This window comes from Antechinus flavipes, chromosome 3 (genome assembly GCF_016432865.1).
Source record: "Antechinus flavipes isolate AdamAnt ecotype Samford, QLD, Australia chromosome 3, AdamAnt_v2, whole genome shotgun sequence".
NCBI classification, from domain to species: domain Eukaryota; kingdom Metazoa; phylum Chordata; class Mammalia; order Dasyuromorphia; family Dasyuridae; genus Antechinus; species Antechinus flavipes.
Genome location: NC_067400.1, coordinates 596232701 through 596260007, shown reverse-complemented (window position 1 = coordinate 596260007; position 27307 = coordinate 596232701). Strand labels below are relative to the sequence as shown.

Below are 27307 nucleotides of genomic sequence, written 5' to 3'. Positions count from 1 at the left end.
TTAGCTTCTACATCTGCCGCAGATATATGCAGCTCAGACTAACTCAAAGGGCACTTTCCAGCCTCACACATCATTTCTCTCGGCACTCTGCTGTCCAACCACAGCAGACTCCTTGCTGCTCCTCACACAGGATCTCTCTCCCACCTTCCTGCCTTTGCATTGTCTGTCTTCCATGCCTGGATTATTCCTCCTCACCTGAACCTCCTCCAGTTCTTGGCAGCTCGAGCATCATCTGAGAATTTGCCTGGTGCTTCCAGTTACTCCTCCCAAAGTAATCCAAGATCTTCTTGCTTTGGGGTATATTATATATATTTACATAGGCACATTCCTCCCCCACTCCCGAAAATCAACATTCCTTTACAGCAGGAACTGTATTTGACATCTGTCTTTGCATCTCCCACATGGACTTTTGTGCCCAACACACATCAGGCACTTATGTCTGGGAGTCAATCTTTCACACACTATACTACTATAGATACAAAAATACACATTGAAGAAATAAAGAACCCTTAATTGAACAGATATCCAATGCCCATAGCTGGGCCATGTTAATGTAATAAAAATGATAATACTTTCAAAGTTTACAAAGTTGGCACAAAGTATCAAGAAGATACTTTACAAGGACTGCTTGCCATCTAGGGGAGGGGGTGGAGGGAGGAAGGGGAAAAATCAGAACAGAAGTGAATGCAAGGGATAATGCTGTAAAAAAATTACCCTGGCATGGGTTCTATCAATAAAAAGTTATTTTAAAAAAAAGATACTTTACAGAGCTAGATAAAATATAACAAAATTAATTTGAAATATCTACAGTATTCAAAGAAAGTCTGAGAAAGAATGAAGGTATAACAGCACTTTCAAACTATATTATAAAGCAGTATAAACACTACTATCAAAAATTGATAATGGTAAAATTTTAAAAATAGAAAAACAAATCAATGGAACAGAGAAGACAGAGAAGAATTAGGAATAATTGACACAATGTTTGATAAACCCCCAAAACATAAAATAATCTATTTGACAAGATTGCTAGAAAGAATAGAAAACAGTAGAGTTAAACCAACATGTTATACTATATGGCACAGAAACCTCCAAAAATATATGTCCAACATTAAAGACTACATTTTAAAAAAGAAATTAAAAGAGATCCAGATATATTTCATAGTTATAATTATAAGGTGAATGCCGAAGGGACAAATGCCAATAACAAAAGACAAAAAAGATGATTTTAATAACATTAGAAAAACTTTTACATGAAACAAGTAATGAAACTAGGAAAACAAAAATGATCAAGTAGAGAAAAAAATTCATATCAAATATATTTGATAAGGGTCTGACAATCAGGATATAGGCAATACAAGGACACAGTAAAGACCAAAATCTGTTTTCTAATAGCTAAGTAATCAAAGAATTTATACAAACATATGTTTTCTAGAAGCTAAATCATCAAGGAATATACAAACACATGTACAAACATAGTTCTTGAAAGAACTACAAACTATTTCCCCCCAAAATATAAAAAAATGCACCAAATCACTACTAACAAGAGGAATGACAATCAAAAAAAGAAAAAAAACTGAGGCTTTACCTCATACTAAGAAAACTTACAAAGTTGACAAAAGATGGGAATAGTTAATGTAGGGTTTACAGAAAGATACGCTACTGCACTGTTGGCAAGACTAAAGTAGTCCAATCATGCTGAAAAGTAATTTGGAATTATGGCAAGTGACCAAAATGTCCATACCCTTTGACCCAAAGATTTCAATTCTAGGAACATATCTAAAAGTGGTAAATAACAAAAACGGAAAGTTATAATGACACCAAAATATTCACAATAGCAATTTTCATGGTATCAAAAAACTGGAAACAAAGTAGGTATCCATCAACTGGAAAACTGCTAAATAAATTAAAAGAGAGAATATAATGAAATATTATTGTGCTGTTAGAAACAATGAATGTTGATATTGAGAAGCATGGAAAGACATATTAACTCATGCTAAATGAAGTAGCAGAAAACAAAGATATAATAGAAAAAAACAACAACAAAACTGATTGCCACAGAAAAGATAGAACATACTTCCCTCCACTCTTCTGAAGAGTAAGTACGCAGACTCTACAATACTACAATACAATATATATAACATCAGACTTTTTATGTATTAATATATTGACCTATTTTACTGAGAATTTTTTTAAAATTTTTCCCTCTTTTCCTATTCTTTTTAAGGGAATACTCTCAAAGGGAGAAGAGAAGGGAATAGTAAAGGGGAAGAGCAGGTGATCTTCACATAAAAAAATCAATAAAAATATTTTTTAAAAAATGCTACCCTTTGATCCAGCAGTATTTCTACTGGGATTGTATCCCAAGGAGATCATAAAGGAGAGAAAGTGACCTACATGTGCAAAAATATTTGTGGCAGCCCTTTTTGTAGTAGCAAGAAACTGGAAACTGAGTGGAAACCCATCAATTGGAAAATGAATAAATTATGGTATATTAATTTTATGGAATATTATTGTTTTATAAGAAATGATCAGTATGATGTCTTCAGAGAGGCTTGGAGAGACTTACATGAACTTATGCTAAGTGATTTTGCAGAACCAGGAGATCATTGTACACAGCAACAACAAGATTATATGATGATCAATTCTGATGGACATGGTCTTTTCAACAATGAGGTGTTTCAGGACAGTTCTAATGATCTTGTGATGAAGAGAGCCATCTATGCCCAGAGAACTTTGGGAACTGAGTGTGAATCCCAACATAGCATTTTCACTCTTTTTGTTATTTGCTAGCACTTTTGTTTTGTTTCTCATTTTTTTCCTTTTTGATCTGATTTTTCTTTTGCAGTATTTTAATGCAGAGAACACTAATATCAGAAGATTTTTTTTAAAGGTACACTTCTAAATGTCATATTTTAATAACTAATAGAACTGCACATAATATACTATGATGCACAATTCTTTTGGGTTTTTTTTTTACTTAATGGAAATGTCCACTTTATTTGGTGTTTACCTTCATCTCCTTTATAACACTCCTGACAATTATCATTCAGACCAACTAAAGCCAGTGCCAAGGAAGGGGAATCTGCCTCCTCTTGAGGCAGCTGAACATATTTTTTGGACCCTTCAATTAGCAAGTTGGCTTTTCATCTAGCTCAAATCCACCTCTGCTGCTTCTATTCATTGCTCTGGAGTCAAGTCTAATCACACATTTCAAAGATTTGAAAATAGCCCCCTTTCTCCTATAGCCCCCTTTCTCCTAGACCTTCTTGGAGCTAAACATGCCACTGCCCTCTCCTTCATGTGTCATCCTAGCTGTCCTGTTCTGAGCACTCGCCAGCTTGTCTACTTCCTCCCCTAGCACATAACCCTCGATGCTTAGAGGGCATCCACAGCAGTGCCGGCCTGGCAGCCACCATGGCCTCTCCTCGATGAAATCCTGTACCTCTTGCTCATCCAGATGTTTCCTATCCAGCCCCTTAATAATACATTCTAGGATTTGGCCAGGAATGAAAGTCAAGTTAATGGGTCTATAATTTTGGAGTTCCATTTACCTTTTTCAATAGTGTCTCTCCCATCTTCCATGACCATTCAAAGGTCACCCACAATCAGGTAACTCATCCAGGACAAATCTATCCCTGAAGATGGTCTTATCTTTTCTTTAATTCACCTATGTTCACTAATACAGCCATTAAAAAAAAAAACTTCTTTATTATCCTTAGTTTTCTCTGCCAGCCTTAGCCTTAATATTCCTGATACTATTCCTACAGGACCATGTAACAACTCTATATTCCCTCCCCATTACTTTCCTTCACTTTCATCTTCTGTACATGTATTTTTAAAATTAAAAAAATTTTAATCAGCAAAAAATCTGCCTTCTTCCCCATCCTCCACCATAGGAAGAAAAAGAAAAAGAAAACCCTGGTTACAAACATATATAGTCAAGCAAAAAAAAAAAAATCTTGTTCCATGATCCTCCAAAAGTTTCCTGACCCTGAATTCTTTCCCCTCTCTTATAGGTATATAAACCTACCTTATAGGTAGGTATAATGTTTCATCCCTAGTTGTCTGTATTCATGACTGATCGTTATGTTAATTGGAGTTCCCAATGCATTTAAAGATGTATGTCTTCACAACACTATTGTCACTCAATCAAAGTGTTCATTTGGTTCTGCTCACTTCACTCTGCATCAGCTCATACAATTCTTACCAAGTTTCTCTAAAAGCATCCCCTTTACTGTTTCCTATTAGACACTAATATTCTGTCATATTTATATGCCATGACTTGTTCAACCACCCCACAAGTGATCTGTTTCTGACTTTTTGCCACCCAAAAAGATAAATACTTTTGTACATCCTTTAGAATTTGTTTTAAGAATAATCCCTCCCTTAATGGACTCTACCGCTTATTTTCCCTTTCTTTATCCTCCTTTTCTCTTACTTTCCTGTGTAGTATTTCTATATACATATATCGTTTGTGTATGTGTGTGTGTGTGTGTGTGTGTGTGTGTGTGTGTGTATTTCTGTACCCAGTTCTGTATATGTGTTCTCTCCTCCCCTGGACCAGTTCAGATAAGAATGAGGTTCAAGTGTCAATTCGCTCTCCTCAACCTTTCATTTGTTTGTACAGATCCCTCTTCAGTTCATCAAGGATTCATGACCCGAAACCAGAGAATAAGCAATAGAATTATCAGAAGGTACCTATTCCTATATCCTACACAAATGTTGGTTGCTTTCTGCTGGCTGCAAGACTTCTTGCCCCAGGATACAGCCTCTTTCTACAATGAAATGCTCATATAGCATGCTACTGGTCTGGATCTGTGAGGCCTGTGAGACTGGCTATCTGTTTCACTATTCTGACCTGGGCTGGGAAAATAACTTTTTTTGTTGTATTTCCCAATCAGGATTCAGTCTGGCACATTTTCTAGATGTGTCTGAGTTATTCACTACATATGTTTATAAAATCTAAATTTTTACTACATTCTGTGTATCCATCCATGTTCTGTTCCTTTCCTCATCAAAACTGCCTTTTTGTGTCTTTGGTATTTCATTCTTGCTACTTTCCTAACCCTTCCAGGCAGACTTTACTTGTAGATTTTTAGTTCACAAAATCCTCCCTAATTTCTCTGAAATCTCTGAAATCTGTCATGCAGAAATCTAAAATGCTATCAGACTACATTTCCTCTTTTCCCTTATCACAACTTCTAAGATGGAAAGTCAACTTCTCCTTAAAGTCTCCATCATTTCTTCTTTAGAAATCAATTCCTGCACAGTTGTGACAATCAGGCCCAGAATAGCTATTGCCTTGATGCTTCCTCCACATTTTGGAGATAAGTCAAGAATCTGCTTTGCAGATCCAGAGCCCCAACAAAAGTCGGGATAACTGGTCTCGTTACTATGGCGGGCTTCTGAGTGGCTCCCTTTGTTCATTTCTTCCTTCTGTCCCAATAATGTGGAATAGATACCAATGACAAGATTATCTCCACCTCTGCTGGACTTCACTATCCTACTCTCTTCAACCTTCTTCCCCCAGATTTTTTCAAAACAGCCTAATTTCAACTTTCTCCTTCAATCAACTTTTATTAAGCACAATGTATCAGACACTGTGGCAATGAGGACACAAATGCAAAACTGGGCATGTCCCTATTCTTGGGGAGCTTCCATTGTCCTAGGAGGATACAACATTTCCACTGAGAAGTAAACACAAAATACATACACAATACATACATAATGAATGGGGAAGAGAGAGAGCAGCAGCACTAACAAGTAGGAGAATCAGGAAAAGCTTCTTGTAAGAGGTGATACTTGAGCTAAGCCTTCTAGGAAGCTCAGGGTTTCCAAGAAGTAACAGAATGCATTCTGGGCCTTAGAGACACCCATGCAAAGGTAAAGATAGTCAGAAGAGTACACATGCAACAACAAATCAATTAGTGAGGCTGGAGTGTAGAGTGCATAAGGAGGAATAGATCAAGTGAGACAGACTGTCAAACAGATGAATTTGTATTTTATCCTAAAGGAAACAAGAGGTTACTGGCAAGCAGAAGGATAAGCTGGTTAGGCCTATGCTTTAGGAACTGCAATAAGGACTCCATTTCTGTCTCCCTCAGGAACATTCCTCAACACCTAAAAACTCCTCATCTTGGAACATCTCCTCTGATCCTAGAATATCCTTCATCCTCTGAAGTCTTCTCACCCTGTATTGTCTCTTTGCCATGCTGGACCACTTCTCCCTCTGGTGAGGTCCTCCTGGTACCTTCATTTGCAGTCACCCGTCATTTTGTTCCCCACCTGTGCTTCTCACTCATCTGACTTCGCACCTCCCCCAAGGACTTCCAGGCCTCCTACCTTCCTCTTTTTGCTGTCTACCCTCATTAGATGGTAAGCTCCTTGAGAGCAAGGGCTGTCCTTTTTGCTCATTTGCTTAACATCCCCAGTTTCACACAAAACCTGGCATGCAAAGGACTCCACTTAATAAATGCTTGTTACCTGGCCTTGCTAACCATATGGAAGATGTTAGGATAAAAAAGCAACAGTAAAGAAGCTATTGTTCAAGCATGGCTCAGATTAATGTTATAAGGTGAATCGAGAGAAAAAGACAGGTGAAGGAGTCATAAGAAAGGTAACAAAAAAAGAGCCTAGATACTATTTTACAGGAAATCTTCAAAGAGAACTGTCCAGAGGTAATAGAATCAGAAGGGAAAATAGGCATTGAAAGAATTCATTGAACACCTTCTAAAAAAGACCCTAAAATAAAAACTCCAAGGAATACTGTCGCCAAAATTTAGAACTATCAGATTAAGGAAAAAATATTACAAGATAACAAGCTCTGCTTTGTGTTGAGTTTAAGATATATATGGGACATCAAGGGAAAGACATCAAGCAGGCAGCTAGAGATGCAAGATGGAACTGAAGAGAGAGAGGGGCTCCTATGCTGACATGGGAGCCATATGCATGGAAGTAATTTCTAAATCCACACAAACTGATGCTATCACCCAAAAGGTGCACAGATTGTTGGAAACTCAATGAATCTAGGATACACCCAACAGTAAGAGTAGGGAATATGCGTGATGAACTTAAAAGAGACTAAGAAGGCTCCTTCTAACCAAAAGAGAGCCAAAAACAGAACAAAGCTCCAAAAAATACAGAAACGAAAATAGAGAGAGAGAGAGAGAGACAAAAATCCAGAAGACGACTATCAACAATGACAAATACTATTACTGAGAGGTCATAAATAGAGAAAAAGCCATTCGATTTAGCAACAAAGAGTTCATCAGTGACCAAGCAGAAAAACCGTTTATGAGCAGCAGGGCAGAAGGAGAGGTTAAAATTAGGGGAAAAAAGTAAAAGAAGATAACTGAAGGGAAAGCTCAAGGAAGTGACTAGAGGGCCTGGTATCAACAATGCTTCAAGCCAGCCATTCCCCCTCCTCCCCCCAGTTTTCCCTATTTTCCACACCAGATCTTCAGAGTTCACAGCCCTCAAGAAACTAAAGTACTGAGCTTCGGAAATCCTATCAGAAGGCCAGGCTGCCCTGATTGGTGGGGACCAATAGATTCCCTGGCATTTTCTTGCTATTTCTATCACTCCCTCCCTTTCCCCAGACATGCCAGTGTTCCATCTTTTATTTAAAGCCACTGCTTCTAGACAGAATGAGTCAATCATTTGTCTTATTGTTCCACTGACTCTCCCTAAGACTTCACAAATAAACATTCCCTTCCTGGGCTACCCACTCTCCATGTCATAGCCCCTTAAGGGCAAGAACTGCCTCACTTCTGCCTTAGCCCAATACCTCCCATGTACTGAGTGCTTAAAAATGCTTCTTCAGTCATTCATGTGTGCATTATCAATCTACAAAAATTGAAGCAAAAGAGAAGGGGTAGGTCTCATTTCACCAAGTTTTAATAATTACTGTGAGGCCAAATCTGATTCCTTGTACCAGGAGCACTAGATCATTCAAAAAATGGGTCACTCACAGAAAGGGCAAGTCAGCATATCTGAAGCATCCTGAGGAAGAGGCAGGAGACATCATGCATGTGTCAGGCAAGTCAAATCACCATCCCCATCCTGACCAGAATCTCAGATGCAAATAACTCATTTGGGCACAACAAGGTCTCTATTCCAGTACCCTCGGCCATCATCCCTGGAAGGTGCATCCTGGAAACACTCCTTACCATTATAGTCAAAGATATCTCTCCCAATTCTCAAATCTTGTCAACAAGAGACTTACAATCTCCTAAAGAAGATATCAAAAGGTCCAAAAGCAAATATAATACAAAATGGCACATAAGAGGGGAAAAGGAAAACTGTTCCAGGAAAATGTGAGGAAGAAAAGACCACTTTCAGCTAGATAAATCAGGAATGTTTCAGGAGGTGAGCCATGTAGGATGACCTTTCCCTTTGCTGCATCTACCGGACTCCTAAACCTAAACAGTCTTCAAGGTCTAGCTCAATATTATTCAAAGTGCTGTGCAATTTCCTAAATGCAATCCAGACTTTCTCCTAAGCCCACCTTACTGTTTAGCTTCTACATCTGCCGCAGATATATGCAGCTCAGACTAACTCAAAGGGCACTTTCCAGCCTCACACATCATTTCTCTCGGCACTCTGCTGTCCAACCACAGCAGACTCCTTGCTGCTCCTCACACAGGATCTCTCTCCCACCTTCCTGCCTTTGCATTGTCTGTCTTCCATGCCTGGATTATTCCTCCTCACCTGAACCTCCTCCAGTTCTTGGCAGCTCGAGCATCATCTGAGAATTTGCCTGGTGCTTCCAGTTACTCCTCCCAAAGTAATCCAAGATCTTCTTGCTTTGGGGTATATTATATATATTTACATAGGCACATTCCTCCCCCACTCCCGAAAATCAACATTCCTTTACAGCAGGAACTGTATTTGACATCTGTCTTTGCATCTCCCACATGGACTTTTGTGCCCAACACACATCAGGCACTTATGTCTGGGAGTCAATCTTTCACACACTATACTACTATAGATACAAAAATACACATTGAATAAATAAAGAACCCTTAATTGAACAGATATCCAATGCCCATAGCTGGGCCATGTTAATGTAATAAAAATGATAATACTTTCAAAGTTTACAAAGTTGGCACAAAGTATCAAGAAGATACTTTACAAGGACTGCTTGCCATCTAGGGGAGGGGGTGGAGGGAGGAAGGGGAAAAATCAGAACAGAAGTGAATGCAAGGGATAATGCTGTAAAAAAATTACCCTGGCATGGGTTCTATCAATAAAAAGTTATTTTAAAAAAAAGATACTTTACAGAGCTAGATAAAATATAACAAAATTAATTTGAAATATCTACAGTATTCAAAGAAAGTCTGAGAAAGAATGAAGGTATAACAGCACTTTCAAACTATATTATAAAGCAGTATAAACACTACTATCAAAAATTGATAATGGTAAAATTTTAAAAATAGAAAAACAAATCAATGGAACAGAGAAGACAGAGAAGAATTAGGAATAATTGACACAATGTTTGATAAACCCCCAAAACATAAAATAATCTATTTGACAAGATTGCTAGAAAGAATAGAAAACAGTAGAGTTAAACCAACATGTTATACTATATGGCACAGAAACCTCCAAAAATATATGTCCAACATTAAAGACTACATTTTAAAAAAGAAATTAAAAGAGATCCAGATATATTTCATAGTTATAATTATAAGGTGAATGCCGAAGGGACAAATGCCAATAACAAAAGACAAAAAAGATGATTTTAATAACATTAGAAAAACTTTTACATGAAACAAGTAATGAAACTAGGAAAACAAAAATGATCAAGTAGAGAAAAAAATTCATATCAAATATATTTGATAAGGGTCTGACAATCAGGATATAGGCAATACAAGGACACAGTAAAGACCAAAATCTGTTTTCTAATAGCTAAGTAATCAAAGAATTTATACAAACATATGTTTTCTAGAAGCTAAATCATCAAGGAATATACAAACACATGTACAAACATAGTTCTTGAAAGAACTACAAACTATTTCCCCCCAAAATATAAAAAAATGCACCAAATCACTACTAACAAGAGGAATGACAATCAAAAAAAGAAAAAAAACTGAGGCTTTACCTCATACTAAGAAAACTTACAAAGTTGACAAAAGATGGGAATAGTTAATGTAGGGTTTACAGAAAGATACGCTACTGCACTGTTGGCAAGACTAAAGTAGTCCAATCATGCTGAAAAGTAATTTGGAATTATGGCAAGTGACCAAAATGTCCATACCCTTTGACCCAAAGATTTCAATTCTAGGAACATATCTAAAAGTGGTAAATAACAAAAACGGAAAGTTATAATGACACCAAAATATTCACAATAGCAATTTTCATGGTATCAAAAAACTGGAAACAAAGTAGGTATCCATCAACTGGAAAACTGCTAAATAAATTAAAAGAGAGAATATAATGAAATATTATTGTGCTGTTAGAAACAATGAATGTGATATTGAGAAGCATGGAAAGACATATTAACTCATGCTAAATGAAGTAGCAGAAAACAAAGATATAATAGAAAAAAACAACAACAAAACTGATTGCCACAGAAAAGATAGAACATACTTCCCTCCACTCTTCTGAAGAGTAAGTACGCAGACTCTACAATACTACAATACAATATATATAACATCAGACTTTTTATGTATTAATATATTGACCTATTTTACTGAGAATTTTTTAAAAATTTTTCCCTCTTTTCCTATTCTTTTTAAGGGAATACTCTCAAAGGGAGAAGAGAAGGGAATAGTAAAGGGGAAGAGCAGGTGATCTTCACATAAAAAAATCAATAAAAATATTTTTTAAAAAATGCTACCCTTTGATCCAGCAGTATTTCTACTGGGATTGTATCCCAAGGAGATCATAAAGGAGAGAAAGTGACCTACATGTGCAAAAATATTTGTGGCAGCCCTTTTTGTAGTAGCAAGAAACTGGAAACTGAGTGGAAACCCATCAATTGGAAAATGAATAAATTATGGTATATTAATTTTATGGAATATTATTGTTTTATAAGAAATGATCAGTATGATGTCTTCAGAGAGGCTTGGAGAGACTTACATGAACTTATGCTAAGTGATTTTGCAGAACCAGGAGATCATTGTACACAGCAACAACAAGATTATATGATGATCAATTCTGATGGACATGGTCTTTTCAACAATGAGGTGTTTCAGGACAGTTCTAATGATCTTGTGATGAAGAGAGCCATCTATGCCCAGAGAACTTTGGGAACTGAGTGTGAATCCCAACATAGCATTTTCACTCTTTTTGTTATTTGCTAGCACTTTTGTTTTGTTTCTCATTTTTTTCCTTTTTGATCTGATTTTTCTTTTGCAGTATTATAATTGTGGAAATCCGTATAGAAGAATTGTACATATTTAACATACACTGGATTACTTGATGTCTAGGAGAGGGGATGGGAATAAGGGAAGAAAAAAATTTGAAACACAAGGTTTTGCAAGGGTGAATGTTGAAAATATGCAATTATGTTTTGAAAATAAAAGGCTTTAATAAAATATATCTATGTATATATACTCAAAAAATAAATAATTATAGGGAAAAAAATAAAAAATATAAAAAACCCAGAAGCTGTCAAATTATAACAATTAAACGTGGCACCCGTGAAGAGACATGAGAAAGCCCCTTTCCTTCTTCTTTTCAAAGATGTGGAGAGGTGAACATTACCTGTACCAGCAGAATTTTTTCAACATATTGTTGTGTTGGTTAGTTCTGCAGAACCCTTTTTAATGGGTCAGGTGTGTATGTGTGTGCACGTGTGCCTGTGTGTGTGCGCGTGCATGTTGACAGGAATGGCCAGTGAGGCCCTTAGAGTACACACAATATGCTTATCTGCTACCAATCCATGGGGAGGCCTAGTCTGTTTCTGGAAATGTTTTAAAACTACAAAACTGAGGGGCCCTCTCCACTTCTGAGAACATGTCAGTATGTTGTGACTGTTGCCTGTTAAAATGAAAAGCCTTTTAATTAGCTGCTGAACCAGAAATTAGTATGCATACAAAAAGCCCGAATAGATGAAATCAATCTCCTTGTCTAATGATGAACCAAGCAACAATGATTGTAACCTCCAGGTAGGGAAAGAGAGAGCAATGATGGAAATCTGCCACAGACCTCCTTATCTCCCCACCTGAGCCACTCTGTATGGCCATGAACATTGCAGTTTATTTATCTGTTAGATTTCTTCCTGATTGATCTTAAGTGAATGAGTACTGGCTTGATCTAGTCTACTGTGAAATAACCCCAGATGAAATATATCCTGCAAGAAAAACAGTTATTTGTCCATGAATTCTGCCCCACCCAGAAATGAACTGGGTTTCAGAGGGAAAAATACTGGTCACTATTTTAAGTTTAAATTCACTGTCCCCAGAACTGAAGGGATTGAGAAGAGTGAGCTCCTGATTTTAAACGTTTTAAAATTTTTAAAATAGTTTTGGCTTTACTATATCTTCTTAGTAAATATCCCTTTGTAACAATAACTATTTGATTAATTGATTTGAGGAGTTATTAGTTGCTATTGTGGTAACTGATATTGTAGGGAAGGGGGACAGTGAATGAAGAAAACTGTACTAGAGAAAGGCACACTCAACTTCTCAAAACTCTAAGGGAAGAAGTAGCCAGCTGCAATTTGGGAATGCAATCTACATGTATTAGTGAAGGTTGATAGAATGAGCCCAGAACCTATATTTATTCTAATAACATGAGAATGGAAGCTCCTTGAAGACAGGGACTATTTTTGTCTTTCTTTATAAATCTACCCTGACATATAGTAAATGCTCAATGAATTCTTGTTGATTGACTGGTATGGAATTTATGGTCGCCTCATAATCACACACCTATAGGAAAACAGTCTCTGTTGTATTCAAGAAGACTGGCCTAAAAATGCACTATGGATAACTTATGAACCAGGGTTGTGGGAAGAAAAGGGAAGGCAATAACTAAGAAAAATCTTCACATGGGCTAGGCAGTAGAAATCTTCTTGTAATGCTACGTGTTTAAACCACGTACTCCCCAAATCATACAAAATCAGAGTCAGAAAGAACCTGAAAGTCCCATCTAGGTTTAAGACAATCTTTTTTGCCTTATCCACATCCAGTTTCCACTTGGATTGCTGTGAAAGGTGATCCTCTCAAAGCAATCTATTCTATTTCTGGCCAGCTCTAATTGTTAAAAATATTTTCATTATGGTATAGGGTCGAAATATGAAGAAGTTCTGCAATACAACTTCTAACCACTGGCTCCTTATTCTTGGCCTCTGGGTCAAGTAGAGCAAGCTGGTCTATCTTCACAATGATTCCTAATACATCTATAGACAGCAGCAAAGTCTTCTTCGGGCTAAGTACCTCTAGTTTCTGCAATCAAATTAATATTTATATCCCATTCTAAGACTCGTCCTACTCTAACATTCTCAAAAGAATCTTCTTAAATGACTGTTAGTTAAGAAGTAAAAAAGATTTCAGGTACTTTGGGATGGAATTTGTTTAAATCTTTACTAAATAAAAATGCCTTTTATAAGAGCTATCAACAATTGCCAAATGGAAAATCAATAAGCACCTATTAAGTACCTACTGGGTACCAGGAAATAGGCTAAATTTCGAAGTAAGGCAAAAAAAAAAAAAAAACCACCTCTGCTCTCAAGCAACTCATAATCTAATGGGGAAGATAACAAAGTTGAAGTCAAAATATAAGATAAACAGTGAATTTCTTAGCCAAAATATTGTTTATTTAATAACTGCAGTCAGGTGGCTCGCTGGGAGTGCTAGGGACTTGGAATCAGGAAGCTCTAAGTTCTAATTCTGTTTCAGGCACTTAGTAGTTGTGTGACCCTAGTAGGCAATTCAAAATATCTCAGCTTCAGTTTCTTCATCTGTAAAGTGGAGAGAACAGCACTTATCATTCTAAGTTGTTGTGAGGAATAAATGAGTTGACATGAAGTACCTTGCAAATATAAAAGTATTCTATAAATGCTAGCTATCACCAAGGCATCTTGCTCATCAACTGTTGGCTTTTTCATCAATTATAACTCTTTCAATAATTTTACCACAGAACATAGCATTTTCACACTTTTGTTGTTTACTTGTATTTTATTTTCTTTCTCATTTTTTTCCTTTTTGACCTGATTTTTCTTTTGCAGCAAGATAATTGAATAAATATGTATATACATATTGGATTTAATATATATTTTTACCATGTTTAATATATATTGGATTAGCTGCCATCTAGGGGAGGGGATAGCAGAAAGGGAGGGAATTGGAACACAAGGTTTTGCAAAGGTCAATGTTGAAAAAATTATCCAAGCTTATGTTTTGAAAATAAAAAACTTTAATAAAAAATAATTTTAAAATAATAATTTTACCACAAGGGTGAGCAGAGATAGGAGATGATTTTCAGATTTTCCAATTAATTTTATTAGTTATTTTTAATTGTTTAAAACTAATGACAAAATGGATTAAGGAGTAGCTAAGGATTTCAACTACTTCATTTGTACTTAACTCCACAAGCATAACACAATATATCCTGACAAGTGCAGGTGGTCACAGTCAACCACTTACAAGCCACCCTCCCCAAGAGAGTGATACATATCACCACAGACAACAATTACCTCATCCTTGAGGCTACTAAGATATAAAAATGCTAATTGTTATTGTTATCATATATCCCATTTGGAGGCTGGAGCAAAGAGAAGATAACAAAGTGACAGTTTTATACAGAAAGCTTGTCAGTACCTTACTAAACAATTAATAATGGAGCTAAATAAAGTCTGCCTTTGGTACATCATCAATTCCCATGGATAGGTTCATTATCATCACTATAGAGATGACTCTACTCTTAATCTCTCTTGAACTCCAGTCTTATTGTTATCGACTGTCTACTGGACATCCCTCTATATCTGAATGTCTGTAGTCTGTTAAAGACCTTTGTCTAAAAAGGTCAAGGTCTCCCATTTCATCCAGGATCTTCTCGGGTCCTGATCTCTCTCTGGCCACCGGACCCAGAGGGCTCTGGATAAAGGAGTGACTTTGCCCAGCCTCCCTCATTTCAATCTAATTCATTTGCATAGCACGGCATCTCCTCCCTGACGCCATGGTCCTCTTCGAGAAGGACATTCAGCATACCTGAATGGAAGTCCTCGCTGCTTCCACAAACCCACGCACAAAACAAAATTCCTAATCTTTCTCCCAAACTTCATTTCTGTTGAGGACACAACCCTTAACAGAGAGTTACCTAGCAAGCTCAGTTTCTAACCTTGAAGCCATCCTTGACACTTTCCCTTTCCCTCCATACCCATCTCCATTTAATCAGGTAATCCCACAATTCTGCCTCTATAACATGTCTCATTTCAGGCCTTACTTCAGGAATCTACACAGGCTCTGACCCAGTTAAGACCCTCCCCAGCTCTTGTGTACACTATTTCAATCTCCCCCAATTCCTCTCCTTGTTTCCAGTCTCCAATTCATTCCTCAAACTACCAAAGTGATATTCCTAAACATAGATCTGACCCTGTCACTGTCCCACTCTCAAATCTCCAATGGCTCTCAAGTACCTCTAAGAAAAAATACACAAGTCTCATTCGGCACTGAGAGCCTTTTGCAATCTGGCTCTGCTTACCTTTCTAGTCTTATTTCATTGTATTCTCCTTCATACCCTCTCTGCTCCAGGCAGGCTAACCTAATGGCTCTCTCCATCCTAGCTGTGCCTTTATATAAGTGGCCCACCCTTTCTGGATTTGATTCTTCCATTTTCATCCTGAAGAATCCCCAGCTTTCTTCAAAGCCCAGGTCAGACCCTATCTGATGTTTCTGTTTATCAGTTATGTACTTAAGAATGTATTTGTTGTAACCTCACTTCTATCCCTTACACACCTCATAAGTTTTTGAGAGCAGGGACTTAAGCAGAAATTCATCACAGTCCTTAACTATGTCTAAAATGGGTTAATTGAAAAAGCATTATTTTCTTCATTTCAGAATACAGTAGCAAACTTAAAAAAAAATCCCTGCATATATACAGATCTCAAAACATACATTCATATGAATGTAAAAGAAAGCAAATTTCAAGTAGCTCAAATATGAGAAACAGAATTATAAAAGCATATTTTGACATTTTTCTACTACAGTTAACTAACTAGAGATGATTAGCAGAAAAAGAACCACCATTGCTTCGCCTTCAGGAAGACCTGGGTTTAACTACAATCTGCCATATATAACTGGCAGTGTGTGATCCTGGGCACAACCTCCCAATAATCTAAGGAACTTTTGAAGACTGCAAATTGAAAGACAGTTATAGAGGGAATTTCCTCACAGAGAGTTCTTTAAACCAATTAAATCACACAACTCACCCAAAAATGAACACACACAAAACAAACTAATCAACAAAATCAAAAATCATCAACTGGTAATGCCTTCCAAATACTCTACATATCCAGTTTCTGACAAAGCCAGGAATTCTTATTCCTGGAGACTGAATATCTTCTTCCAATATAGTTAAGTAGAAATAATCCACCCTCTTTAATCTTCAACAGGAAAAAAGAAACATTTTAGTTGGCCTATCCTAAGATAAATTCAACATGCTGCCACCCCAAGGGTCACTGCCGGAAATGCAAGTAGATCTAGGTCATACCACAAAAGTTCACTCTGAGGCAAGTAATTGAAAAAACAGACTATTATAATACACTGGTATGAACAAAATGATGATAAAAATGCATATAAATGACCAAAGGTACTTAAGGAAATATATCTTCATCTATATCCCTAAAATTACCAGAGATTACTCCAGGCAAAGTGTTTATCAATTCTGTGGTTGGCACAAAGCCAGAAGGAGTAGCTGACAGAGTGAATGTTAGCATCAGGGCCCAAAAGACTCAAGGTCCACTGAAACTCATGTAAATTTAAGCAAAAGAAATCTAATAAGGATAAATTCAAAATCAAATGCATAAATATAGCTATGAAAGGGAAAATATAGCTTATGAGTAATTTTGGTGAAAAATTTCTATTGAGAATCAAAAATCCAGAATGGTCACCTAAAAAGCTAATTCAATCTTAAACCACATTAATAAAACATGACATTCAATTCTACAAACTGGTATTTATCACCTACTACTATGTGGGAGTCACCATGTTAAATTATGAGAATATAAAACAAATCTAAAACCATCCCTTGCATTCTACTGAGGAGATAAAACATTTAAATAAATAAATACAACACAATTTGAAGGACAGAACATATACTAGAGGGCTCAAGAAAGACTTCTCAAAGGAATATATTTTTATATTGTGCTTCTTAGAAATCATCCCAAAGTATTCTACAGTAAGTGAACCAAAAGGGTGTGTCTCATCTCCTGACAGTAAAATTTTTGACAAATTTTGACTTTAGTTTCCCCCCATCACTCCTACCATCAAGAACAGACCATATGGCAAACAGATTTCATCCAATGCTGTGTTCCACTAGCTAAAATACAACATCTATTCATTGATGGCAATCATGTCCTTGAAACCCATCTGAAAACAGCACTTTATAAACAAAAAATCTCTATTCAAAATTAATTTTCCAAAACATCCCAACTTTTCCAACAGCAATGTTGATCCTTCCAATTAAACTAATTTATGTCATCAGAGCATTAGATAATGCAAGGTTCAAAAAGACACTGGACTATAAAAACTTCACTAGAATGTTTCTTAGGATGGACTTCTGTTTCATTAAAGGTTTATCAGAAATTTGATTGTAACAATCAAATTTTTTTCTAAATTATCATTTTAATGAAATAGCACCTCAGGGTCAAAATTAAGACAAATTAATCTATAGTATTCATTTAGTATACATACACTGCATATGAGAAACATATATATGTATATATATATATACATATGTTTATACAATATCATTCCTCCATCCCCCATAGAATGTAAACTAGTTGAGATCAGGAGCATATTAAGTATTCAATAAATGCTTGATGATCTACTGATATATAGAATACAATAATGACTCTGAGAAGTTCCTTCTTTCAAAAGATTCCTGTCTTATTTTCCTCCTTTTTTTTCTCCTAAAAGAAAAACATTCTGGTTAAGTTTTCACTAGAGTATTAAATTGCAACATTCAATATCAGTCATAATTACTTTCTTTTTTCTTTACCATTGTCTCCAGAGTCAAACAAATTATGTTAACAAGAACAACAAAATCCTGTTTGAAAAAATTCCACATTAAGTGCAGTATTAATGTCTGTATCTTCCATTAAAATTTCCTCAAAGTTGTTGTAACTACAATTAAAGAAGCATTTTTAATAAGCCCAATGTCTTTAATAATGAACCCAGAAAGTTATAGAAATCTCTGAAATCTGTACTAATGAGAATAGAAGATGGGATTATTCCCCCTACTAACTTTGAAAGCTAAAGGATCTTCAGAGCTTAACACCCTACTTCTACAATCTCATTCAACTCTTAATTTAACAATTTCTTACAAATTTACAGAAGCTTCTATAGAATTTTCAAAAGGAAATGCAAGTGGCTTGCTGTCTACACTAGCTGTACCTCTGCCTTTCACGATTATACACAGCACAGCACTAGAGGACAGCCCATGCAGAATATGTTCATCTTCACTTTATAGACTAGTCCATAAAGGAGACCTCCCCCCAAAATTAGGACATCTCACCCAGATCCACAGGCTACAATTAGATTACAATTCGTGATCATGGATAGTGTTCTCATGATATTGAGATCACGACTTAAAGAGACATGGAGAATATGTTCCCAGGAACATATTCTTTCACATATTCTTATAAACAAACAAATAAGGAAGCCATTCAGATAATGATAAATATAAGCTTGGCGGAGGGAAATATTTTTGGTTTTCCCAATATTGTTTTTTCCTTAACTGTCACAAGGACTGTGATGCATTCCACTTAACTCAGCAAACCCAGCTCACTCTTTTCTTTACTATTCTAAGAATCCAGGTAGAAACTAGACCCAAAGGAGTTGCCTCCTGCAATCAGAGATATCACACACACACACACACACACACAGAGTCTAAATATCAACTTAAACTGAAGACAACAGCAATCAAATCAAACTTTCAATCCTCATTCACCTGTGACAGACATGAGACCATCATTAAAAACATAACAAGAAGGGAAGTGGTAAGATTTTGGGTAAATGAAATGATGGAGTATTTTTGGTGCACATCTTTTTTTTTCCCTGAGGCAATTAGGGTTAAGTGACTTGCCCAGGGCCACACAGCTAGGAAGTTTAAGTGTCTGAGACCAGATTTGAATTCAGGTCCTCCTGATTTCAGGGCTGGTGCTCTATCCACTGCACCACCTAGCTGCCCTAGTGTCCTTAGGTGCACATCTTTATGAATATATTATGAATATAATCACTTTTCTATTCGGTATTTCTAATAGCCACTACAACTGTCTGAAGCATCTTTGACTTTTTTGTGAATAAGGGCTCCTCATCTTTGATATCATATGAAACAAAGAATATGCCCTAAACAAGGAAAAACCCCAACAGACATCATTGAAGCATATGATGTCTAGTCTAGTCATTGCATAGAAATGAGAGTCATCCTCAGGTACAGAAGCAGTCAAAAGATACAAAAAGTTTTCAAAAGAATTACCAAATATAAATGACCACATGGACTAACATAAAAGAAATGCAATTTAAAGTTCTGAGGTTTTAATTCACATGAAAAGGGGTAAAAATGACCCCCAAAATGGGGTCGGCCAATGGAAAAACGATGGATTGATCCAATTATTCTGAATATTAATTTGCAATCATTATACAAGAAAAGAGACTGCTCTTTCTGTATTCTTTAACAACATATCCCATTACTAGGTAAGGAAGTAAGAGACAGAAACAAAACTCAAACTACACAAAAATGTTCAAAACACCACACTTACTGGTAGAAGAATTAGAAACAACATGGGTACCAATTGACTGGGGAATGGCTGGGGGAAAAGCTATGGAATATGAAAGAAATGGAATAATATTGTGTAGTAAAAACAATCAATGAAATGAACTCATGGATTTCTATGGATTCTATGGATTCAAATAGGTAGAAAGGTGGCACAGTGCTCAAGTCTGGAGTCTTGGGCCTGGAGTCAAAAAGATACAAATTCAAATCCAACCTCAGATACATTCTAGCTGTATGGCCTTGAACAAGTTATATAACCTCTTTGCCTCAAGCTTCTCATTTGTAAAGTGGAAATAATAACATCACCTTCCTCCCAGAGTTGTTGTCTGGATCAAATGAGGTTATCTTTGTAAAGACCTTATAAACTACTTAGAACACAAGAGGTGCTTAATAACTGCAAGCTATATTCATCATCTTCTTCTTCATCATCACCACCACTCTATTCAGATGCTTTCCAAATCTCATAAACCAAGAGTCATCTCTCACCTATGTGCCATGCTTCTCCCCAGACATTCCATAGGTTACCTTAAACTTATCATGGACAAATCAAAAGTCACTATCTTCCTCCCTAAACCCACCCCTCTTCCTTCCTTCCTCACTTCTCTGGTTCTGTCAATCATTTTCCCTATCAGCCACCTTCCCAACCTAAAGACTCTTAAGTCACCCACTCCCACTCTTAGCCAGTTGCCAAATTTTGTAACTTCAGTCTCTCTTCACTCTCTTCCCTTCTAGTCCAGATTCTTATCCCTCTCAGCCTGACCTGTATGCTGTCTTTCCCCTCTAAAGTGGAGCACAGGGTAAGGGGAGAATACAGCTCCCAAATCATCACTACTCAAACTGCACTCTAAAACTTCCTAAAGTTGTGCAAAGCAGCCTAAGGGTTCCAATAAAGAAAAGAGCTGTAGGATCATATGAGCACAACCAACAATCTTGGCCATATATATCGCCCTTATTCTATATATTTACCTCAAATTTTCATTTCCATAGCTCTTCATAATTCAAGCACAGCTGAATCAGTAGTCTATTCTGGTTATTATTTGCACTCCATGTCTTACTTCAGAAAAACAAACCCAATTGTTCAACATAGAACTGCATTATCATGAAGCAAATTCACTTTTCTTCTTACTAACTCTATTGGAAGAGAAATGCAGGTGGAGAACAAGAAATAAGGGGAAGTTATATGGAAAGCCTTTCTGAAAGATATCGGCTTTTTTTTTTTGGCGCTGGAGACAGCAAAATCTTCAGAAAGGTGAGAGAAGAGGAAGAGAGAAAAGAACCTGGTTATGGCCAGAATTTAAAGGAACAGAAAATATTGATCCCTCCCATTAAATGAGTAGTTGTTTAATTTGCCTCTGGGTATACGGCTGGGTATATATCTGGGTATAACAATCTTGGCCCTCAGTAATATATAACATATGTGATCAGCAAATGCAAAGAATTACTGGAGACTAATGGAAACTGAGCATGCAACAAGGTCATTCTGACTAGGAACAATCACCCAAAGCTCCAAATAATTCATATTGCATAATTGATTTTCTTAGCAGAAAGCCTGAAAAATAACAGTTTGGGCTTAAATTTTTTCTTTGCTTTTTCTTTGTTTTGTAGGTTACAAGATCATTTTTTAAGTTGTTGTATTTCTGCAACTCAAGTCATATTGATTTCCAAAAAAAAGAAAATAAAAATTACTGAAGGCAATAGGGAAATGGAATGGTAGAAATGATCAGGCATCATGTTACAAATAACTACAGAGAACAAGTGAGATAATGAAGGATTTTATCAAAGAAATAGATGGGGGGAAAGAGGGGTTGATCACTACCATCAAACATCCTATGTACTCCATTTGTACCCTGACTTCAAAAGAAAGATAAAGACCTCCAGCACCTTAGGTGGAGTCCCAAGGGCAACTTCCTGAGAATGGGAGAAGGCCTGGATATGAGTTCCACAGGAAGGTAGTCAGGTATAAAAGGATTGCAACTTGTATCTTTGGAGATTATATTCCCATTGATGAAATCACAAATTCATCTCAATTACCTGAGCTTTTCTTTTCTTTCTGCCTCCCATAATCAATTTTATGACAACATCCATTATAAAATAACAGATACAAACAAAAATTCTGAAGCCTTAAGAAGGTAACATTATTAATAACTAAGACTGATTATAAAATAACACCAGGGTTCTGCTTTGAATGTCAATCTTCTTCTGATATCAAATTTTTGTGATTCTGATAAATCCAAAGGCACTTATTAAAAAACACAGCATATTTTACAACACAATTAGAATTTTATGAGGGGAAAATGAAATAAACCCATCCTCCCAAAATATTGGTTTTAATAAAAGGAAAAATGCAAATTGCTATGAAGCATCATTTTGCCAGGTCATCTATTATATCTAATATTGTTTCCAGTTACAAAGCACTTATTTAAAATATTCGCATCATTCTCAACAAGTTGTGTGTATTATTTTAAAATTTGGGACCAAAAAAACACTGGAAATTTTTTAATCAGCCTTGTTATTTTGGTACCATTTATAGCAAGAATTTCTTTAAAGATTTTCTTCTAAGGTTCTCCTAAAGTTTTAATTAAAAAGCAAAGAATTCTGTCACTAAAAAAAAAAAAAAACCACTCAACTAATCACCAATTAAATAATTTAAGAGGGGCATGGAGGTATGATAAAATGAATTGAAAATAGATCAGGAGATTGGGGATACAGTCCCCACTAACACTTACTAGACTGTGTGATCATTAACAAGTTACTTCACACTCCCTGTGCTTCAGTTTCCAAAGGTGTACAATGGGCTACCAAGGGATCTACTCAGGAAAATGGTACTATTGAGTAATATTTATTATTGCTACCCCTCTTCTGGTGAGTTCAAGTGAAGAAAGATCTTTATCCACACTGAAACATTATATAGCTATGAGGCAATAATACAATTATTATCATCACCATAACCAAATATGGTATGTGGCTATACTTAAAACATGCTAGGAAATGTCTGAAACTTGGGTCCAGAATATGTCTTACCCGCAAATTCTGTAGTTCACAGTTCAGTAACCATAGAAGACTTAATTTTTTTTCCAGAACCACAATCACAACTAAAACTGACATTTAAAATTCTTCATAAAATGACAAATACTTGTTAAAGTACAGTATTTTAATATTCAATCCATCCTTCTGTTCAGCAATTTGTCATATGGTGACTAGCCTAGCACCAGTGGTTTGGAAACTAAATTATCCAAGGAGTTGCACTCCTCCAATCAGAAGAGAATAGATTCTCAGAGATGAAAAGTTCAGATATTACCAGAAATAAAGCTTTTTTATTTTTGACATTAGGAAATCATTATCATTTGTCCCTGTAAACATAAAAACAATGTTAGAAATGATATTGTGTGTGATTTACTTTTATTAACATTTCATGAGGCATTAGTCTCTTAATAAGCTGAAGACGGAAAGGCAGCCCAAGTGATTTGTCCTTTTTGAAGACTTAAAAAAACAAACTACACAGATCACTGATTACATCAAAGCCCTAACAGCTAGCAAAGTCTTGGGACCACAGTGAAAGGTATAATGGGGAAGCAGGGCATCCTGCATCAGACTACATATGGGATGCTACTGATTTCAGTTCTGGCCACATCTCAGTATGGTAAGAGAGGAAGGCAAATTGGAAGAGCCCAAGGAGAAATAATCAGGAGGAGAGCTCTCTCTTGAATGAAGTACATATTGTATCCTCCCAACAGAATGATAGTCCCTCCTCTAGGGTAGCTACACTTCAGGTCTTGTCCTTGGGGACTCAGAAAACAGTATATCATAAGCAATTAATGTTTCTGGAGTTGAAATAACTCAAGGATTCCTGGGGTTATTATGTGGAAGAGGGCATGAGTGGGAACAATTGATATGTTAAAATTTAAGCTATGTGAAAAAATCTACTTATAATTACAACTCTTTAAGCAAGAGGCAAGGTCTTCAAGCAAAACAGATGTCTTCAAGAAAAAGCCTGGTAACCATTTATATAGGGTAGATTTAAATGGTCCTTTCCAACTATTATATCATGCAATTCTATGGATACAATTTTGTAGTCTGCAAGCCCAAAGTAAATAAAATGCTCAAAAATGGAAATGCATATCAAAGTATATCTCTATAGTCACAGCAACTAATTTACAGAAAAGATTGATAAGTAAGCAAACTCCTTAAGAAAAAACATTTTAGCCAACCAGAAACAATATTGCTAAAACAACAAAATTATAACCCCCCCAAAATACTAATTTACTTTCATAATATTTCACAAGCTTGATAACAAGCCGTAACATTTTAAAACAGTATCCTAAGATAAAAAAAAAAAAATTCTGTAAAATATTTCCCAAGAGAATTCAAAATAAGACAATGTATTGGTTAAGCTTTCAAGTCTGTGACTAATATTTAAAATTTAGTTTTAATGTAACTTTTTTCTAATCTATATTGTATATTGAAGAAAAATTAAATACTTAGTTGACAAAATTTGAATGACAGTCAATGTTTGAGACATGATGTGATTAAAATGTGCAGTTTATAATTTTCAACGCTATGAAAAGAACATGAAACAAAAGATGTCTTTTATCTCCTCTGCCATTTAATTTGTGAATATTATACTCTCCACCCAATAAGTCAAGCCCCAGGAGAAAAGAAAAAAAGAATCGATAGGTCTGATAAGTTGCAATTCAATTTACTTTTTAAAAGATACAAAAATTCCTCCTCCATTTTAAAGTTATTCCAGAATCAGAATAATCAATTTAAAGTATTTCTACAGAATACATCCGGATTACTTTGCTCCAAAGCCAAAGAGATGTTTGCCATTACAAGATGTATTCAGTGGTATATCTGCAATGCGTAAGTAAGCTTTCCCTTTGCAAGATCTATCAATATCAAAAAAGGATGTAATATTTAAATGGTTAGATGCCAAAGATTCGAAACCAAATAATCAACTAAAGAAGAAATGCTATTTGCCAGGTTATCTTTAAAATAAATTTAGTTCCACATTCTTAGGGAATCAAGCCATCTAAGCTCTTCCATGATCCAAAATCTCACCAGAAAACCCCGCACCAAGCAGTTGGGCGGGGGGGGACCCGTCAGGAGGGAGGAGGAAAACTGGGGAATTTTCCAATGCAGGACAAGTCCATAGTTGTCGACCTTACTCATGACTTTAACCTTTTCTCTTTTTTTGGCAACACATTACAACCCATATCCGTCTATTAATTTGAGCAAACGACCTTTAAAGGGTCAGAGGGAAGCGGAGTTCGATCTGCCTGAGGAAATGTAGATCTTTTAAAGAAATGTGGGGGAGCAGTGTATGGCTATTACATAAGAACCCAGTTTAAAAGCAAAAAAAAAAAAAAAAAAAACGTTCGGATGCAAGCATCTAGCTGATTCTAATCAATATGACAAATCCAAACCCCTACACTGCATCTCCAACAGGCCCTGGTAGAGAAAAGCTGGCCGCGGACAGCAGGGTGAGGGGGTGCAGAGGGGACCTCAGTGCCCAGCCAGCATCTTCCCAACCAATAGCCCAAGCCCCCACCCTGGGGGGGAGGGGGAGGGAAGAGAAAGGGGGGAGAGAAGGAGGTTACAGAAAGGCCTGGAGCCTCGGGCATGCAGCTCTCGGGCACACACTCCTTCCCGATGGGGCTTAACCATTAACAGCCCCCCCCCCTTCCCGGGACTGGCAGTTCCCCCTCCTCCCAAAGCACCTGCACCTGGCGGGGAGGGGCGGGAAAGTGAGCAGCATCCCCATCTCTCTCTGTCATATACACATCTGTTTACACTATGACTTTCATTAATCTCATCCCCTTGCACACTCACGGCTCTGAATCTGCAGCATATGCCTGTCATTAATCTCACAGCCCTGCACACTCACACACATTCACGGGCTCTGAACCTGCTTCAGCATATGACTGTCATTAATCTCACATCACCCCACACACACACTCACGGCTCTGAACCTGTTTTAGCATTATGACTGTCATTAATTTCACCCCCCACCCCTTGCACACTCACGGCTCCGAACCTGCCTTCGTATTACGACTGTCATTAATCTTATCCCTTTTGCACACACACTCACGGCTCCGAGCCGGGCTTTGCAGCATTCTTGCCATTTGCCTCGTGCCCTTACACGGACACTCACACGCAGCACACACTCACTCCCTGCCTGGGCATCCCTACTAGCCTCAGTCTCGCCCCTTACACTCACTCTCACGCGCGCACACACCGAGGAAGGGGCGGGTTGGGGGATGGAGAGCGGGCAGGAGGGTCCGGCCCCCCTCCCCGCCCCCCTCCTTGGCCCGGGCGGCGGGCAGCCCAGCACTCCCCTACTCAGGTGCACGCGCGCCCGGCGCCCAGCGAGGAGGAGGGGGGCACCCTCCAGGTGCACGCCCCTTCCCCCACCTCGGCCCCCGGTCCCCGGCCCCCGGCCCCGGCCCGCGCTCACCTCGCGCCGCCCAGCCCCCGCCGCAGAGCCCAAGCAGCGCGGCGGCCGTCACGAGCCAGGCGGAGGCGGCGGGCGGGGAGCAGCGGCGGCGGTGCGGCTGCGGCTGTGGCGGCTCCGGCAGCATCTCGGGGGCTCCCGGCCGGGCCGGGCCGAGCCGAGCGTCAGGGGACGGGCTGAAGCGACGGCGACTCAAACGCCGACCATGGGCCGCCCGCGCGCTGCGGCGGAGGAGGCTGAGGGGGGTGACCGCGGCGCCGCTGGGACTCGGACTCGGGCTCGGGCTCGGACTCAGACTCAGACTCCTTCTCGAGGCGAGGGCGAGGTCCCGCCGGAGGAGCCGCTGCTGCCGCTGCCGCCGCCGTCGCCGTGACGATGCGCCCCCGCGCGCGCGCACGCGCGTCCCCGTGTTGTTCCCCGCCTCCCTGGGCCAGGGCCGATACTCTAAGATGGCGGCGCCACCCCCTCCCCCCAGCCGCAGCTCGGGCTCTCCACGGGGGCGGAGCGATGGGCGGAGAGGGGAGGGGAAAATGGCGCGCGCACGACCGAGCGGTCAAGGAGCGCGCGCGAGGGCGCGTGCTCGACGGAACCCTCCCCGCGGTCGGGAGAAAGGATGGATGGATGGATAGATGGATGGATGGATAGATGGATGGAGCAGGCAGGTCTTCGTTCTCACTGCAGAGGAAAGCGTATTTCCTCCTCCACCACCATCCTCTTTTAGAACACCCCCCGCAGCACCCCTTAAAGGAGACCCTCTCTTTGCTGCTACTGTTCAGGAGTTGCTCGGGGACTGGGGGCGCCCCCGGGCCGTCCCCCAGTGTCTTGGACTTTGCAGAGCGGCCCCTGGGAGTGGGGAGGGGGTCTAGACCCTGCATTCAAATCGCGCTAGCCGGTACGGCTGAGGTCTGCAGCACCTCC

At 38.2% G+C, this 27307-nt stretch overlaps 1 protein-coding gene across 4 annotated transcripts in view; it reads right to left on the bottom strand.

Annotated features, from left to right (window-relative positions):
* CLSTN1 (calsyntenin 1) overlaps positions 1 to 26938 on the bottom strand; it is a 97831-nt gene extending 70893 nt beyond the window's left edge. For 3 of the 4 annotated variants that reach the window (XM_051988607.1, XM_051988606.1, XM_051988609.1), the window contains exon 1: positions 26393 to 26779. In XM_051988607.1, the coding sequence (XP_051844567.1) occupies positions 26393 to 26516 (124 nt within the window). In that variant the 5' untranslated portion in view covers positions 26517 to 26779. Of the gene's footprint in view, positions 1 to 26392 lie in introns of all 4 variants that reach the window. The other variant, XM_051988611.1, reaches the window with a different exon arrangement.
* Between the last annotated feature and the right edge of the window lie 369 nt (positions 26939 to 27307).